Source organism: Prionailurus bengalensis, chromosome E1, assembly GCF_016509475.1.
Source record: "Prionailurus bengalensis isolate Pbe53 chromosome E1, Fcat_Pben_1.1_paternal_pri, whole genome shotgun sequence".
Taxonomy (NCBI): Eukaryota; Metazoa; Chordata; class Mammalia; order Carnivora; family Felidae; genus Prionailurus; species Prionailurus bengalensis.
The window spans coordinates 39281386-39300600 of NC_057347.1; the positions used below are offsets into that span (position 1 = coordinate 39281386).

The 19215-nt window shown below is 40.9% G+C and overlaps 1 protein-coding gene across 1 annotated transcript; it reads right to left on the reverse strand.

Moving 5' to 3' along the window:
* Window positions 1–6022: 6022 nt before the first annotated feature.
* On the reverse strand, window positions 6023–12825 carry LOC122485514 (keratin, type I cytoskeletal 25). The gene is made up of 8 exons (XM_043584385.1): window positions 12227–12825; window positions 11854–11936; window positions 11276–11432; window positions 8902–9063; window positions 8691–8816; window positions 7867–8084; window positions 7434–7501; window positions 6023–6389 (listed from the first exon to the last, which is right to left on the reverse strand). Exons 1-8 carry the CDS (start codon window positions 12653–12655, stop codon window positions 6280–6282), a joined length of 1353 nt encoding a protein of 450 aa, XP_043440320.1. The 5' UTR covers window positions 12656–12825; the 3' UTR covers window positions 6023–6279.
* Between the last annotated feature and the right edge of the window lie 6390 nt (window positions 12826–19215).

Below are 19215 nucleotides of genomic sequence, written 5' to 3' on the forward strand. Positions count from 1 at the left end.
TCTGTGAAACGGTCTCAATTTCCTTTGTGGCTGGGTTTTGAAAATATGCCAGTGCAGATCAGCACGACCTGGCAGGTGCTAAATAATAAAAGAGGTCTCTAAGATAGAATTCACGTTAAGGAAAGGTGGACTCTCCATGAGTTACACTTGATTACAGAGCCTGGATATCCAAGGAGCGTTGAAGTCTTGAGTGTGGACTGTTCATCCATCCTGGCAGTTCAGGGGTGAGTTGTAGGGAATAATTGCTTCGAGCTGGATTCTGTACTGTCGTGGGGCTCTTCCATGAGATCCCACATGCAGTGTAGGGTTAATTCAGCAGGCTTAGGATGCCCAAACCTTGCACATTCCAAAGAGAAGTCTGGCCCTTACCCAGCTCTTGAGAGATTACCTCTAAGCCTTGGAATATCTTGCCTGATTAGAGTGCCTTTGTAGATGCCAGATAGTTTATGTAACAATAGGATTTATGGTGGGGTCCTTGGGCTACCGTATATCAGTGTGGTCTCTGAAGGGGCTGGAGATTGAGTAACTAAGGTGTGTCAGATGGATCCCCCCTGGCAACATGACCGACCCCCAATAAAAACCCTGGATACCAAGGTTTTGTGAGCTTCTCTTGTTGGACACACTATATATGTGTTGTCACATGTCATTTCTGGGAGAAATAAGTCCCATTTCTATGATTCCACTGTGTCTAGTCTCTTCTATACCTGGCCCTCTGTGCCTTTTGCCTTTGTGGATTTAATCTGTATATGTTCACTATAATACACCATAACCATGAATATAACAGCTTTTGAGGATGGTCTTGGGGCTCCCAACACACCTGCACAGAGCAGGGTTCAGAGAAGAGAGGAAGGGGTGTTTTCTTTCTCATTTTCCAGTACAACTTCCAAGTCCTTGTAGCATCATGAGACTTGAGATTATCAACAGCCTAGTGCAGAGTGTTAAATTACAGTGGAAAAGATCTGTATGTAGTTTTATAGTAAACATTAAAGAATTAGGAAAATTAGTGTATAAATGTTAAGAAGACTTCACTGATACCTGTATATTTTTTTGTTTCAAATTTACTAAATCTTCCAGATAATTAAAAAAATTGTAGCTATCTTCTCTCAGTTCTTTGTATAAATATACCCCATTTTATATCAAGCAGGGAGAGGTCCCTAATGAACCAAGGCAGCCGTGTTCTTTTCCTTTTCTGGAAAGCTTTCAGCTGCTTCCTGCCTTCGACACTAGTTCAAGCACGCTACCCACCTAGCTGGGTGGTACCTCTCACCTGAGCAGGAACATCTTGGCCTCTGGGGGCACCTGCGCACAAAGGATAGGATCGATAGGATTTGGAGCTGTGCTCTGTGTTTTCTTTGTAGACTTGCCATCTTGGCAACACATTCTTTAGAGTTAGGTCATTTTTCTCCTGAATGCTTTGGTTTTACTTGGCTGGTTTATTCAATTCATTGCCTGAGCCTTATGCAAAGTGGGGAGAATTATCATTCACCTTTAAAAGGACTTATAAGGCTATTTCTCATTCTGAGTACCAAGGAGGACTCTAAATCCCCTTGGGGACTCAGTAGCCTTTGGGGAAACTCAGATTTGACTATCCCTACATTTTCCTACCTCTTTCAAGTTCTCTAATATCTTGAACTTGGTTTTTACATTTTTAGTTTTTCATCATACAGGCTGTATTTATTGAGGGTTCAAAATGAACCAAACACTTTTCAAACTACATAAATCGGATATATAATCCCCATAACAACCCTCTGAAAAAAGTATTATCATTATCATCTCCATTTTACAGGCAAGGAAATTGAAGAATAGAGCAGTTAGGTAACTTTGTCAAAAAGCACACAGCACGAAAAAGGTAGAAATTATTTTGAATCGAGGCAGTTCAGGGCCTGACCATTTAAGCATGGTTTCAGTGCTGGCGTCTCTAATAAGTAAGTTAGAGAATATATTTTTCTTTAGTTTGATATGTTAGTTTGATTCATTAATGGGATGAATTAGAGGAGAAGGTCTAAGCCGTGCTGCCCTGACCTGCCAGCTGGGGCCAGGACCACTTGGATCCAGTCTGCATTGTCACAGAGCTCTTGGTCTGGTTGCTGTTTTGTGCCCTGGAAACTGACCACAATTGTGAAATATGACTTTATATCATATACCAGACCATTCCTGAACCCATACAAATGGTTCTTTAAGGCTTTTCAAAGGATGTGTACAAGAAAACAAAGGAAAAGGGATAAAATCCCTTTTAAAATGTTTAGCAACCAAAGTGAAATAAGTCAATCAGAGAAAGACAGATATCATGTTTTCACTATGTGGAACTTGAGAAACTTAACAGAAGACCATGGGGGAAGGGAAGGGGAAAAAATAGCTTCAAACAGAGAGGGAGGGGACAAACCATAAGAGACTCTTACATACAGAGAACAAACTGAGGGTTGATGGGGGTAGGAGGAAGAGGGGAAAATGGGTCATGGGAATTGAGGAGGGCACTTGTTGGGATGAGCACTGGGTGCTTATGTAAGTGATGAATCATGGGAATCTACCCCCAAAACCAAGAGCACACTGTATACACTGTATGTTAGCTAACTTGACACTAAATTATATTAAAAATAAAACAATAAATAAAATAGTTAGCAATCTTATGACACAGGCACTGATGAATCAGAATGAACACTGGCAGCCGGCAAGTCTGGAGTGGGGTCCTAGAGTCTTCTGCTCTGCATCAGGTGTTTAGTTACTGGGTGGTGGGGAAGGACTCATGGAGAAAGGCCTGGGGCCATGGTTGAGGGCATTTACGGGGTCTCTGGGCAGTGGCTACTTAACAGTCCTGTGAAATATTCTGGCATTTTAATGACGTGTCCCAGTACTGCTATATTCCTTCCTGTAAGTTTGTACAGAAGGAAAAATGGTGCCTTCTCTCTTGGACACTCTGCCTGGGGAGAGGAACGTGGGTTGGGTACCCAAGTGCAGGGCATGACCTGCCAAAGCCCTACTGGCAACCTTTTGTGATAACAATCTCGGCTGAGAATGGGGGAGGAGAGTGAATATCAGAATTTCTGTGTGGCTGGCATGCTGTTTTCAGGTTTACTCCAAAGGGGAGTGAACATACACTGAGTGCAGTTGAGAATCACTGCTTTATTACATTACCTGGGCAATCACCACTCTGTGCAGTTTGGCTGCATTACTATAGTTACTATAGTGCTGCAACTTTCTTGTGTGTTTTTCTAAAGATATCCTTTTGGGGCGCCTGGATGGCTCAGTCAGTTAAGCAGCTGAATCTTGATTTCAGCTCAAGTCATGATCTCATGGTTCTTGGGATTGAGTCCTGCACTGGGCTCCGTGCTAACAGCGTGGAGCCTGCTTGGGATTCTCTCTCTCTCCCTCTCTCTCTTCTCCTCCCACCCTCACACTCTGTCTCTCTCTCCTCCAAAAATAAATAAAAACATTAAAAAAAATTTTTTTAAACGTTCATGTCTGTGGTACACATGTATGAACTTGCACGTTCTCTCTTCAAAAAATAAACATTAAAGAAAATAAACAAGATAATTTTGTATGGTGATGAGTGTTCTAATATAGTAGCAACTTTTGCCAGAGTGGTCAGACACAGCTCTTCTGATGGGAATGATACAAAGGAACCAGCTGTAAGGAGGTCCAGGGGAACTGCACGTCAGAGGGAACAGTTAGCACAAAGGCTCAGATGAACTTGTATTCAAGGAATAACACAAAGGGCGATATGGTTAGAACTGAGGGTGGGGTCAGAGAAGAAGTTATGAGTGGAAGGATAAGCAAGGCCAGGTCATGCAGGTCACATACTGAAACATTAAACATTGTGGGGCTTTTTAAGTCTTTTCTTGAGGCACCTGGGTGGCTCAGTTGGCTGAGGTCCAACTTTGGCTCAGGTCGTGATCTCGTGGTTCATGAGTTTGAGCTCTGCATCAAACTTCAGATCCTCTGTCCTCCTCTCTCTGCCCTTCCCCCACTTGCACTCTCCCCAAAATAAAATAAATATTTCAAAAGAAATAAATGAAGTCATTTTTCTTGAGGTGCAATCAGTGATATGCTGGTAAATACTTAATGACCAACTCTCAGGGAGGAATGAGTCCTGATTTACAGTGCTAGCCAATTTCTGTGGTGTAAATACCTTCTCTGTGGCTGATTTCAAGCTAGGTGACATCACTAAATGGAGAGGTGGGAAGAGATGTACAGAATTGGTTCTTGTGAGATAGAGAAACAGCTCCTGGACACCACTACGTATAATTGACAGAAATATTAAGTTGCCCTTTTGATGTGTACAGGGCTATAAATTTTGACAAATAAGAATTTACATTTGGGGGCACCTGGGTGGCTCTGTCGGTTGAGTATCCGACTGTGGCTCAGGTCACGATCTCGTGGTTCGTGAGTTCCAGCCCCGCATCGGACTCTGTACTGACAGCTCAGAGACTGGAGCCTGTTTTGGAAGCTGTGTCTCTGTCTCTTTCTGTCCCACCCCTGCTCATGCTCTGTCTCCTTCAAAAATAAATAAACATTAAAAAAAATTTTTTTTAAAGAATTTACATTTGGCAGCATCACTATAATGAGGGAGGATTTGATGATAGGTGGGAAGGGTGGTGTAAGTTCCTTCAGCATTTAGATAATTGTGCAAGATCTTTCTTTTCTAAGTGGAGTTTTCTCCGAGATTATAATATTTTGTTTCATATAATCCGATGTAGGATCTTGTTAGGCATTTTGACTGTAGTGGCCTCTGGCTAAGATTCATTAGAAGAAGACAATAAAAGTGACTCAAGGATAATTCTAGTGTCCTTAAAGGATTCCAGCATCTTCTCTGCTTAACATTTTCAGATGAAGCCTGAAATCAAATTTTCATGGATGGATTACAACATGAACATGGATAGCCCATCCATAGAAGACTGAGAGTCACCAAAGTATCTAGGGGTAATATTTGACCTGAGGAAATTATGTTTTCAGTTCATCTGATTTATTTCCCTTTACTGGAAATGGATCCATTGGTCAAGAGAGTTATAAGCATCAAGCATACTTTGTAATACAAGTGAATGGCTCCATTAATAAATAGAACTTGGATTCTAAACCAGGATGTTTGCTTTAACCTCCCTATATTTGGGATATTGTTTAAATACATATTCAAAAAGAAAATGAGATTTGAAAATTCATCATTATAAATATCAAGTATTAAAAAATGAGTTAGCATTCATTGAGCACTCACTCCATAAGTGCATGATCCCGTAGTTCATTTGTTTAATCTTTACAATAACCCCTTGAGAGAAGTAGTGTTATTATTTTATAGATGAACCTGAAATGTATGCATCGTAGCTATTATGAAAGAGAAAAAGCTTGTTATTGTATCACCAGTATGGCAGATTGGGGATTTAAGTGGAAGTATTTTTATTCCTCCTGAATTTGTCTTATTTGAATTATTGGGAAAGCCTCATGAAAATCTAGGGGGAAACCTGTCAATTATTTTTAAAATTTTTCTTTTTTTTAATAATTAAAAAAAGTGTTTATTTAGTTTTGAGAGAGAGAAAGAGAGAGACAGAGCGTGAGCTGGAGAGGGTCAGAGAGAGATGGAGACACAGAATCCGAAGCAGACTCCAGGGTCTGAGCTGTCAGCACAGAGCCTGACGCGGGGCTTGAACCCACGAGCCGCAAGATCATGACCTGAGCTGAAGCCAGATACCTGACTGAGCCACCCAGGTGTCCCTAAAATTTTCGTATATCCAAAGCTGTTAGGGGCATCTGGGTGGCTCAGTCGGTTAAGCGTCCGACTTCAGCTCAGGTCATGATCTCATGGTTTGTGAGTTCAAGCCCCATGTTGGGCTCTGTGGTGACAGCTCAGAGCCTAGAGCCTGCTTCGGATTCTGTGTCTTCCTCTCTCTACCCCTTCCCCGCTCATGCTCTGTGTCTCTCTGTCTCTCAAAAAAATAAATCAAATGTAAAAAAAATAATAAAAAAAGCTGTTAGATGTTCATACATGTGTACCACAGACATGAACGTTTTAAAGATAAGACAATACCACCAGTGGTAACTTGCTAAAGGAAGAAGGTTTATTGAATACAAAGAACTGACATTTTCTGTAGGACAATCAAGTCATCATATTTGTATGTGACATTCTTCCAGATGAGTGGGGAGATACCACTATTGATTGCCCAGACGGTGCTCATATTTCAGTAACAGAAAGAAAACAGGACAGGCATTTTTCTTAGGCTTGCTCATTTTTCCAGACACAATGCTCTCTCTTCTTAGAGAGTATTTGACAAATTCTCTCTCTTGTGTCTTGAATCAATTGCTTTGAGATTTCTCTTCCAGGGAGTGCAGCCTGGTGGTAAGTATTTTGCTTCGTTGGTCTACCTCCTCAAGAACTTTCTTAACCACTATGGCTTTGGCCAGATCTAAAAATTAAAATTTAAAAGGAGATTTTAGAGAGTTGATAAAAGATGAATAAGATCACGATAGCTAAAATGTGGAGGCAGCCCAAGTGTCCACCAATGGATGAATAAATAGATACATAAAATATGGTATATCCATACAATGGAATGTTATTCAACCTTCAAAAGGAAGGAAATTCTGACACATGCTACAACATAGATGAATCTTGAAGATACTGTGCTAAGTGAAAGAAGTCAATCACAAAAAGACAAATATTGTATGATTTCCCTTGTATGAGGGACTTAGGGTAGTCAAATGTATAGAGAAGGAAAGTAGCAGGCTGGTTACCTGGGGCTGGGAGGAGGGGGTAATGGGAAGCTATTGTTCAATACTTGTAGAACAGGATGAAAAGAGTTCTACAGATGGATGGTGTTGATGGTTGTACCACAATATAAATGTACTTAATGCCACTGCACTGTACCCTTTAAATCATTAAGATGGTAACGCTTATGTTCTGTGTATTTTACCACAATGAAAAAACTGAAAGAAAAGATGAATAAGAAATTATATCAGTTAAAGGACTAATAGGCTTTTGAATAGCATGGACTATGTAGGAAGCACAAATAGATAAACTTTTGGTGAATTTTTATTTCTTGGTTCGCTAAAAACATGGTGACATATTCCACTGTTTAAAATTAGCACATACCACTAAAGTTAGACACCCAGCACACGCTGATATCTACTACAAATCTTTATCATATCTGTTCTCATTAAGCCCTGGGAATATAAAAACAACCAAGCTGGACATCGCAAGTGAAATACGACAGCATAAAAACACAATTCCATTTTGGGGTGCCTGGTGGCTCAATCGGCTGAGCATCTGACTCTTGATTCTGGCTTGGGTTGTGGTCTCACGGTTGGTGAGTTTGAGCCCTGCATGGGGCTCTGTGCTGGCAGTGCAAAGCCTGCTTGAGATTCTTGGTTTCCCTGTCTCTCTCTCCCTCCCCTCCCAATAAATAAACAAACTTAAAAAAAAAAAAAAAACTACAGAATTTCATTTTAATTACCTCTGACTTGATTTCCCATGTTTCCAGATCCATAATCTTTAGACTTGTAACCTCCAGACTTGCAAGCCCTGTGAACACATATCGTTGGAAACATCACCAAAGAGTGATTCAGAGGGAACCCCTTTAATTCTAGATTCACTCTTGCATTTTCTTTAGCTATTTGGTGAGAACAGTTGCCGTGGGTTACACAGTTGGAACGACTCTGCCTTACTATCTAGAGGTGATATTTTTGTCATACCTTTAATACAGGCTTGTCATCTTTTGGTTTTGTCAGATGTTGCTAATTTGTATGTTGGCAGGCCCGTATTCTGTTTAATCTTTAGCATTTGTGACAATAAATACAGTCATGTCAGTTTACATTCACTTTCCAGGGATCTAAGTTTCAAGTGGACTTCAGTACAGGACATCGTCCCTATAAATTTGTTTTACCCACCCATCATCTCCACCGATGAGGAGGCAGTAGGTCTCAATTTCCTTTTCTAGGTGGACCTTGATGTCGAGCAGCTGCTCGTACTCCAGTTTCTGGCCCTCCGTCTCGGTTCGGACCTGGTGCAGCTGTTCCTCCAGGGCCCCGATCTGAGCCTGGATCTGGGCGAGCTGTGTGCAGTAGTTTCCTTCGGTCTCGGTCAGGGAGCACTCCAGGGAGTGTTTCTATCAGGGAACAAGAAAGAACCTGAGGCAGATACAGATAGGCAGAAATTTGCTCTGATAGATGATTTTCTTCTCTTGTGAACTTTGTCTACAATTGTGTTCAATTTCACACTGACACATGGTTAAGACTGTGAAATTCTTAAAAAGGAGCACATGTCTCTGGTTGAATAAACTGGAGACATGAATTTGGCTGTTTTGGCTGTTCTATGTAAAATCCTATTCTTTTCTTATGTTCTAAGTTAGTTACATAAATGTGTATGCGGATATGTTTCCACAAGGGTTAGGGGCCTTGAAACCAATAGGTGCATATTTAAAAAAAATTTTTTTTTCAACGTTTTTATTTATTTTTAGGACAGAGAGAGACAGAGCATGAACGGGGGAGGGGCAGAGAGAGAGGGAGACACAGAATCGGAAACAGGCTCCAGGCTCCGAGCTGTCAGCACAAGAAACACGCCTGGAATCCAGGAGCAACAAGCAAGGAGATCATGACCTGAGCCTAAGTCAGAACTTAACTCAGCTTAAGGAACTGATCCACTCAGGCGCCCCCAACTGGCGCATATTTACAAGGATACCCCAGGAGACGGTGGGAATTCGTCCTTTGCCTACCGTGGCTAGGAGAGACTGAAGTTCAATTTCCAGTGTTTGGAGATTGCGTTTCATTTCAGTCAGTTCATTCCGGGCTGAGGTGGTGGCCCCGACGTCCTCGGAGATCTGCTGTTGCAGCGAAGCGCTCTGAAAAGATATAAACGAGGGAGCAAATCTTAGTTTTGTGACTGTCACTAAGATGCGGAGGGATTGGTCTCTGGACAAGACTCACCTTCTCGTTGAACCAGGCCTCCGCGTCCCTGCGGTTCTGCTCGGCCAGGTCTTCGTACTCGGCCCGCATGTTGTTCAGCAGGACCGTGAGGTCCACCCCGGGCGCCGCGTTCATCTCCACGTTCACGTTCCCGCCCGCCGCGCACTGCAGGGCCTGCATTTCCTGGAGGCCAAGAAGTGTGCTGCTTAGGTATGCAGGGATCTCACAGACAGTCCAGAGGCATAGCTTTGGAAGGATGCTTAGAGTACATTTGGCTGTACATTCCCCCCCCCCCCCCCGCTCCGCCCCTCGCCCCCAGCTAAGCAACGACCCTTCTCTACTTTTTATATTCCCGTCGCACGAAGCAGCCTGTTTCCTTATGGGAGAATTTTTTAAATTGTTCCAGAGCTCTTCCATATGGTGAACCAAAGTCCTGCTTTTATAACTCCGTTGGTTTTAGTTCTGTTGCACAGAAAGTCTTAATTCCTTAAGATCTTTAAAATGAACTATCTGTCATCTCTTATTCTATCCATTTACAACTGAAATGTCTCCACATTCATTGGTAGACTGGTCTTCCTTCCACTTAGAGAGCAGCTTCCATGTGTTCATGACTCAGCTACATCCTGAACACAGCATGGACAGGGTTGAGGGGCTGAGTCTGAATAATTCTGAACAATTGAAACAATTATAAGTGTTTATGTTTATTTATATTTATTTGTATTTATAAATGTTTGTCTATTTATAATTAATAGGGGTGCCTGGGTGGCTCAGTTGGTTAAGCATCTGACTTTGGCTCAGGTCATGATCTCAGGTCTGTGAGTTCAGGCCCCTCATCAGGCTCTGTGCTGACAGCTTGGAGCCTAGAGCCTGCTTCGGAATCTGTGTCTCCCCCTCTCTCTCTGCCCTTCCTATACCTGTGCACGCTCTCTCTCTCTCTCTCTTAAAAATAAATAAACATTAAAAAAAAAGATGCATGTGGGTTTGTCTGTGAGTGAAGCATTAAAAAAGTCAATTGTATTTAATTTATCAAAAATGTATTCAGTAACAACCATGGGCTATGCCCACAGTTGAACCCATATATCCATATAAATGTTGTTTTTTAAGTAGTTATTTTTATTTTTATTTTTATTTATTTATTTTTTTTATTAAATTTTTTTTTTCAACGTTTTATTTTTTTTTATTTTTGGGACAGAGAGAGACAGAGCATGAACGGGGGAGGGGCAGAGAGAGAGGGAGACACAGAATCGGAAACAGGCTCCAGGCTCTGAGCCATCAGCCCAGAGCCTGACGTGGGGCTCGAACTCCCGGACCGGGAGATCGTGACCTGGCTGAAGTCGGAGGCTCAACCGACTGCGCCACCCAGGCGCCCCTTAAGTAGTTATTTTTAGAAGACAGCCTCATGACTAATCAAGTAGCATTTTTAGCTTGATCTCCTGTGTTAAGTAGTAGGCTCGACTGTAGAAGCCTTTTGGCTGTTTAAAAATATCAAATTCATTTTCAAAGAATAAAGATTTTTTTTTTCCCCAGAAAACAGTGGTTCTGAAAGCAATCCCAAAGCTGTGTCTTAGGAACAGTGGCTGTATGATCTGATTTCGAAGTAGCTTCCAACAATGACCACTTTGAGGTATAATCTTCATTTGGAAGAAAAATTTTTGATATAACAATTTATTTTCAGTCTCACTATTTTTATAGATACACCTATTAAGAACATACATCAAGGGGTGCCTGGGTGGCTCAGTCAGTTAAGCAGCCGACTTCAGCTCAGGTCATGATCTCACAGTTAGTGAGTTTGAGCCCCGTGTCAGGCTCTGTGCTGACAGCTCAGAGCCTGGAGCCTGCTTTAGATTCTGTGTCTTCCTCTTTCTCTGCTCCTTCCCCGCTTACACTCTGTCTCTCTATCTCTCTAAAAAATAAATAAACACTAAAAAAATTTTTTTTTAAAGAATTAATATTAAATATTAAATGTATATATTTACTGCGTGTATAAAGTAAATGCTTATGTGTTTTGAATCTTTCACTATTACATAGAAATTTAGATCTAGTTTTCTTAGGATATGCTTATAGTATGTTTATGTAATTAGATGTAATCTCTTAACTGTATCATTTTTAACTTAGCTATAATTACCTAGCCAAACACCACTCTTGTAACCCTGATTGATCTGGAAAACAGGATTCTTCCCCCCTCCCCACCCCTCCATGGGAAACTTGATGAGAGAGCAAGCAAGGGTGAATCTAGACAAATATCAGGCCATTCCTCAAGACAACTCAGGCCTCATGCTTGTCTGACAACGGGTCTTTAGTACCAATTTCTTATTTAAGAAGTCAAGCGCATTATTTTCTGTCAGATGGAAGGTATCTGCAGAGGGGCAGCAAAATGTGCGCAGACAGCTCTTACCTCTTTATGGTTCTTTTTCAGGTAAGTCATCTCCTCACTGAGAGTTTCATACTGAATCTCCAGATCTGTTCTGCACAAGGTGATTTCATCCAGAACTCTGCGTAGCCCATTGACATCACTCTCTACACTCTGATGAAGAGCCAGCTCATTTTCATACCTTAGAGAATATTAATGATTTTCCAGGATGTCATATGGTGGGAGAAATAGTCACCAATCAGTGATCAAACACTAGAAGTCTGGACTTTTGAAGTGGGAGGTTTGGCCACAGAGACATTTTCAAAGTATATTGTATATATAAGAGCTATTATTTTCTCTAATTTGAGGCATTTCTTTGGCAGAAAAGAAACTAGGGGATGGGATGCTGCTTTTATAGCAGTTCATACTTTATATTTCATAGCCAAGTATAAAGAAGTAATAACATTCTGTTTATTTTTTTTTTATATTCTGCTTAAATCCAAGTGTTTTACCAGTATTAGAATAAGAGTTGGTAATATTTAATGGAGGGATCAAAAAATAAGTTAAATTTAATGCTTTGCATCAATCACCATGTATCCTTTTCACTCTCTGAGCCTACTTACTTGAGTCTGAAATCATCCGCTGTCAGCCTGGCATTATCAATCTGCAGAACAGCATTAGCATTGCTGGTGGTGGAAGCAATGATCTGGAAAAGGGGGGTTTGACTTTTAAAAGGCAATTTATTACAGCCAATAAGATACAAGTATTTTTTTTTTAGAGTAGGGAATGGAAATAATAAAAATTAATATAGTTACTAGTCAGTGACATTTTTATCATGAGTTTCACCAACTGAATCTACTCAATGCTTATTTCCAATGCTAAATTGAAATTTCCTTTAAGAAATTACACATAGGGACGATAAGTGTTTTCAGTATTCAGTGAAGAAAGGAAAAGAACGTTTAGAAATAAACATGACTGTGAAGTGTAATTTCTTACCTGATTTTTAAGATCGTCGACTATTGGGAAGTATCTACTATAGTCGTGATCAAGACCACGGCAGGAACCAGGCCCAAATTTCTCATACCAGCCCTTGATCTTCTGCTCCAGGTCGGCGTTGGCCTCCTCCAGGGCACGCACATTCTCCAGGTAGGAGGCCAGCCGGTCGTTGAGGTTCTGCATGGTCACCTTCTCGTTGCCCGACAGGAGGCCGCCCTCATTCAGCGTAAAGCCAGCACAGAGATTGCTTCCCACTGCGTTGCCTCCTGATGAACTGCCCCCAAAGGCACAGGAGAAACTGCTTCCAATTCCGGGCATGCTGCAAGCATTTCCAACTCCAAAGCCGGCTCCCCCCCCAGAGAGCCTGAGGGACCCTGCGGTAGGACGGGAGCAGGCCCTCCTGGACCCGCTGGAAAGTCGCAGAGACATGGTGTCAGGACAAGCGCGTTGCACAGCTGTCTCGGAGGAAGTCAGAATGGAGTGCCTCGTCTCTTCAACTCTTCTGTTTGCCTTTTTATAGACAATTCCCAAGTGTGCTCTGGACGAAATTCTGCCTACATAGAGTAAAACATGGCTTGCCAGCCTCAGCAAGTTAGCATAATTGGATGATTTTTCCTAATTAGTAACTAACTTAGCTGGGCTCCTTTCTGTAGGAGGGCAGTTGCCCTCAGGTTGGTGGTTATCTGAGAAATTGGTCTGGGTGGAGTAATGTCAGTTTCCTTATTACATCTTTAAATGGTGAGTGAGTCACTCTTCACTTCCATCCTTAGAAGATAAAACTCGTCCGTCCATCACACAGTAAAAATCTGGCGTCATGGTTTTGGGCTATTATGCTAATAGATATTGATGCTTCTGAGACCTTTCCTACTTTTTTTTTAAAATTTTTTTTTCAACGTTTATTTATTTTTGGGACAGAGAGAGACAGAGCATGAACGGGGGAGGGGCAGAGAGAGAGGGAGACACAGAATCGGAAACAGGCTCCAGGCTCTGAGCCATCAGCCCAGAGCCCGACGCGGGGCTCAAACTCACGGACCGCGAGATCGTGACCTGGCTGAAGTCGGACGCTTAACCGACTGCGCCACCCAGGCGCCCCTGAGACCTTTCCTACTTTTATTTTCACAGTTCTTTCCACGTAAGTAGAGCACAGACTCGTGTTATTCCCCTCAAATGGTCCTTCCATTATTAGTTTTCCCTCCCTCTTGGCACTGTTTCTAATGGGAACCTCCATTTTGGCTGATGTGCGTCATCTTCTGTTGACACTTATGTTTGGGGATAGTTGTCTTCTCTTATCCATTTTGGCAATTAGGAACACACCCCTAATTGCTGTTATGTGTTGCGGGAGTTTGGAAGGACATTAACGTATTTCCTGACCCTGCAAAAATCTAAAGCAAACCTAGAAGGAAATGTTTCGTCTGTTTTTATTTCACTGTGGTTTAGCTTAGGTGAAAGTCATCAGTAGACTAATTATTTACTGGGTGTGGATTCCCATATATTTATTGAAAACCCTGAATATTTTGGAAAATTTTGAAACATCTGGAAATTGACTTGTGGGCACAATTTCTATGAATATTTATTATGTGAGGCTGTTACAGATTCATTCGTTCGTTTATTTAATAAATATGTAGTAAACATCTGTTATGTGCCAGTCACTGTTTTGGGCACTTTGGATAAGTAGAATCATACATTATTTGTCTTTTGGTGATGGGCTTATTTCCTTTAGCATAATGTCCTCAAGTTTCAACCATATTGTGGCATGTGTCAGAATTTCTTTTCTTTTTAAGGCTGAATAATATTCCATTGCATGTATATACTATATTTTGTTTATCCATTCATCAGTAGATGGACATTAGAGTTGCGTTTACCTTTTGGCTATTGTGATTAAAGCTATGATAAACATGGGTATACAAATATCTGTCCAGGTCCCTGCTTTTATTTCCCATGGGAATTCTACTTCTCGAAAGTAGAACTACTAGATCTTATGGTAATTCTATTTTTAATTTTTTGAGGAAATGCCATACTGCTTTCCATAGTAGCTGCATTATTTCACATTCCCATCCATAGTGCACAAGGGTTCCAATTTCTGCAACATCATCGCCAACATTTGTTATTTTCTTTTTTCTTTTCTTTATTGTGGCCATCCTAATGCACATCAGGTGGTGTCTTCTTGTGGTTTTGATTTGCATTTCCTTAATGATTAGTGATGTTGAGCATCTTTTCATGTGCTTGTTGGCCATTTGAATATCTTCTCTGGAGAAATGTCTATTCAAGTTCTTTGCCCATTTTTAGAGTCATATTGTTTTTTTGTTGTTGAGTTGTAGGAGTGTGCTATATATTCTGGATATTAATCCATTATCATTTCATTGTTAAACAGGTTGAATTTATCACTCTTTATTTTTGGATTGTGATTCTATTATCTTATTTAAGAAATGATTAATTCTCCCAGCTCATACAAATATTTTCTTATTTTGTTTTCTAAACATTGAATCATTTTGCCTTTCACATTTAAGGCTTTGGTAGTTTGGAATAATTTTTTAGTATTCTTTTTTTTTTGAATCTATGATACAGAATCAAATTTCATTTTTAAAAATGTGGATCATGGGGGCACCTGGGTGGCTCAGTCGGTAGGGCATTGGATTTGAGTTCAGGTCATGATCTCCCCATGAGTTTGAGACCCACGTCGGGCTCTCTGCTATCTGCTTTGGAACCTCTGTACCCACCCCCCCCTGCCCCTCTGCCACTTGTTCTCTCCCTCTCTCTCTTTCTCTCAAAAATAAGTAAATATTTAAAAAATGTGGATAATGATACTTTGAGCATATTTACTGAATGGTGCCATCCTTTCCCTGTAGTGCCATATTGTCAATAAAGAAAGTGTTCACTGCCTCCTCTGTCCTTAAGAAAATCTTCATATAGGTGAGGATTCATTTGGTACCAGTTTTCTATCTGTGCCAGAACCATATCATTTTTGTCACAATTGCTCCATAATATAACATGATATTTGGTAAGGCAAGAATTCCACCAACTCCTTGCCATCAAGTCAATTTTTATTTCTCCACTCCTCTTTTTTTTTCATTCTTTTTAAAAATATAATTTATTGTTGGGGCGCCTGGGTGGCTCAGTCGGTTGAGCTTCCGACTTTGGCTCAGGTCATGATCTCACGGTCTGAGTTCGAGCCCCACATCGGGCTCTGTGCTGACAGCTCAGAGCCTGGAGCCTGCTTCAGATTCTGTGTCTCCCTCTCTCTCTGACCCTCCCCTGTTCATGCTCTGTCTCTCTCTGTCTCAAAAATAAATAAACATAGGGGCGCCTGGGTGGCGCAGTCGGTTAAGCGTCCGACTTCAGCCAGGTCACGATCTCGCGGTGCGGGAGTTCGAGCCCCACGTCAGGCTCTGGGCTGATGGCTCAGAGCCTGGAGCCTGTTTCCGATTCTGTGTCTCCCTCTCTCTCTGCCCCTCCCCCTTTCATGCTCTGTCTCTCTCTGTCCCAAAAATAAATAAACGTTGAAAAAAAAAATTAAATAAATAAATAAATAAACATTAAAAAATAAATTTAAAATATAATTTATTGTCAAATTGGTTTCCATACAACACCCAGTGCTCATCCCAATTCCTCTTATATAAATTTTAAAATCAGCTTTTTAAATACAATAAGATCTTAAGATGTGCCTTAAATCTTTAAAACTATTTGAGAAAATTTGACATCCCTATGATATTGTGTATATCCAGAAAATTGAATATCCTTTCCATTCACTGAGGTCTTCCTCAATGTCCATTAGTAAAAAGTTATTTTTCCATATGTGCTTTCATATCATTTTTTTTTTGTTTTTTTTTTCATATCATTTTTTAGAACAACTTCCAGATATTTATCTAATGTTGTTGAGGATATCTTTTATTTTTATTTTTAAAATGTTTATTTATTTATTTTGAGAGACAGCATGGGAAGGGCAGGGAGGAGAGGGAGAGAAAGAATCCCAAGCAGACTCTGCACTGTCAGCACAGAGCCCAGTGTGGGACTTGAACTCATGAACCTTGAGATCATGACCTGAGCTGAAATTAAGAGCTGAACATTCAACTAACTGAGCCCCAAAGACATCTTTTAGAAATCACATTTTCTAGATAAATTTTACTATGTAAAGAAATGCAATTGATATTTGCCTAGTGATTTTGATCAACTTTGTACATTCTATTCTTTTCACCCCAGTTTTTATTTATTTTTTCCAGCTTTATTGAGATATAATTGACAAAGAAAATTGTAATATATTTAAACTGTACAATGTCATGGTTTGATACATGGATACACCGTGAAATGATTCTCACAGTCAAGTTACTTACCATATCCACTGCTTCACAAGTTACCTTTGTGTGTGTGAGAGGGAAAACTCCTAAGATGTACTCTCAGCAAATTTCAAGTATGCAATACAATATAATTAACTGTAGTCACCATGCTACATGTTAAGTCCTCAGAACTTATTCATCTTCTAACTGGAAGTTTGGACCCTTTTACCAACCTATCCCATATTCCCCCCTCTCAAGGCCCCGGCAACCACCATTTTGTTCTGCATGAAAACGTTCTTGATGTAAACAAATGTAGCAGTGTGTAATAATATCGAGTAAAATATCAAAGTCCCTCCTCGTTTTTGTCCTCCCTACTCTCCCAGTGTACCCTTCCAGCTGTTTGCACCCTCCAACTGGTTTTCTATTCATTTGCACACATGCATAGTATGTAAATACACAAGTGCCACACGTGAATCATCTGTGTTATATGCACTGTTCTCTAACTTGCTTTGTTTACTGTACATAATATGCCTTAGAGCATGAGTAGGTGCCTAATGTGGTAGAAACTGTCGGTTGACCCCCAAATTTTTAACTGGGCAATGTCTGCCCACGATAAAGACTGCTTTTTCAGGCATTCTCTGCAGCTAATTGTGACAACGTGATTAAGCTAGCCAATGTGATACAAGCAAGAGTATACGTGGCACGTTCTGGAAACTTTAAGAAGAAACTGAGGGGCGCCTGGGTAGCTCAGTCGGTTAAGCGTTCAACTTCTGCTCAGGTCATGATCTCATGGTCCGTGGGTTTGACACCCACATCGGGCTCTGTGCTGACACCTCAGAGTCTGGATCCTATTTCGGATTCTGTGTCTCCCTCTATCTCTGCCCCTCCCCCGTTTGCACTCTGTCTGTCTGTCTGTCTCTCTCTCAAAAATAAATAAACATTAAAAAAATTAAGAGGAAGCTGACACAAGTCTTTGTCCCATCTTCTCGTTTTCCTTCATCCTGCTGGCATGGGTGTGATGGCTGGATCTGATGGTTGGTGCTTCCCCTTGGACCATGAACCAAGGCGACATTCTGGCTCTGGTAGAGTGGAAAGCTGAAAACAACCTGGGTTTCTGTTGGTGTTCTGGTGCAAAGCTGTCATCATAGCCCTGAATGCTCTACTTCTGCAGTTTTATGCATGAAAGAAAGAAACTTCTAATTGTATAAAGTCCTGTTATTCTCTTACTGTTACTCGGAGCCAAACCTAATTTTAAGTAATTTGTTCAACCACTCTCTTACTAAGGGACCTTCAGATTGTTTCCAGCTTATTGCTATTATTGATAATGCTGAACATGTTCACCTTTTTCTTTTTCTTTTTCTTTTTTTTTTTTAATTTTTTTTTTCAACGTTTATTTATTTTTGGGACAGAGAGAGACAGAGCATGAACGGGGGAGGGGCAGAGAGAGAGGGAGACACAGAATCGGAAACAGGCTCCAGGCTCTGAGCCATCAGCCCAGAGCCCGACGCAGGGCTCGAACTCACGAACCGCGAGATCGTGACCTGGCTGAAGTCGGACGCTTAACCGACTGCGCCACCCAGGCGCCCCATGTTCACCTTTTTCTTTAGGATGGATTCCTTAAGATTTTTTTTTTTTTTTGCCAGTTCTTCTTAATCAGATTTATTGAGGTTTCATATATCCATAATACAATTAGCCTTTTTTAGCCTACAGTTCTATAGATTTTGCCAAAAACATGGTCATGTAGTCACTACCATAACCAAGATATAGAACAGTCCCCTGACCCCCCCACCCCCAGTTCCTCTCTATCCCTTTGTACTCCGTCTCTGCCCACAGCCCCAGCTCCAGGCAAACACTGATCGCTTTTCTAGGTCTGTAGTTTTGCCCCACAATGTGATATACATGGAATTAGACAGTGAATTCTTTGAGTCTGACTTTTTCAGTTGGCATAATGCAGTTGACATGCATTCATGCTGTTGAGCGTATTTATTAAACATTTGTTAATTTTTATTGGACTGTTTTCCACTTTTTTTGATGTATTGCAGTTTGTTTATCCACTCACTAGTTGTTTCCAGTTTTTGATAAATATGAATAAAGCCACTACAAATATTCACATACAGGTTTTTATGTGAATGTAAGTTTGATTTTATTTAATATGAAGGAGTGGGATTGCTGGGCCATATATATAGATGGATGTTTAATATTATAAGAAACTGATGGGGCGCCTGGCTAGCTCAATCCGTTAAGCTTCTGACTCTTGATCTCGGCTCAGGTCATGATCTCGCGCTTGGGGAGATCGAGCACCATGTCAGTCTCTGCACTGACAGTGCGGAGCCTGCTTGGGATTCTCTCTTTCCCACCTCCCCCCTCACCAAAATAAAAAATAAAACTTAAAAAAGTTGTTGTACCATTTTGCATTTTCATCAACAATGAATAAGAGTCCTAGTTGCTCCTTATCCTTTCCATCCCTTGCTATTGCCAGTTTTAAAAATATGTTTTATGTATTATAATAGATGTGTGGTGGTATCTCATTGTGGCCTAAATTTTCATTTCCTTAATGACTCATAATGTTGAACATCTTTTCATGTGCTCACTTCCCATCCATATCTCTTCTTAAAAAAATTTTTGTTTTACATTTATTTAGTTTTGAGAGACAGAGATAGAGTGGGAGTGGGGAAGGAGAAGTGGGAAGGAGACAGAGAGTCTGAAGCAGGCTCCAGG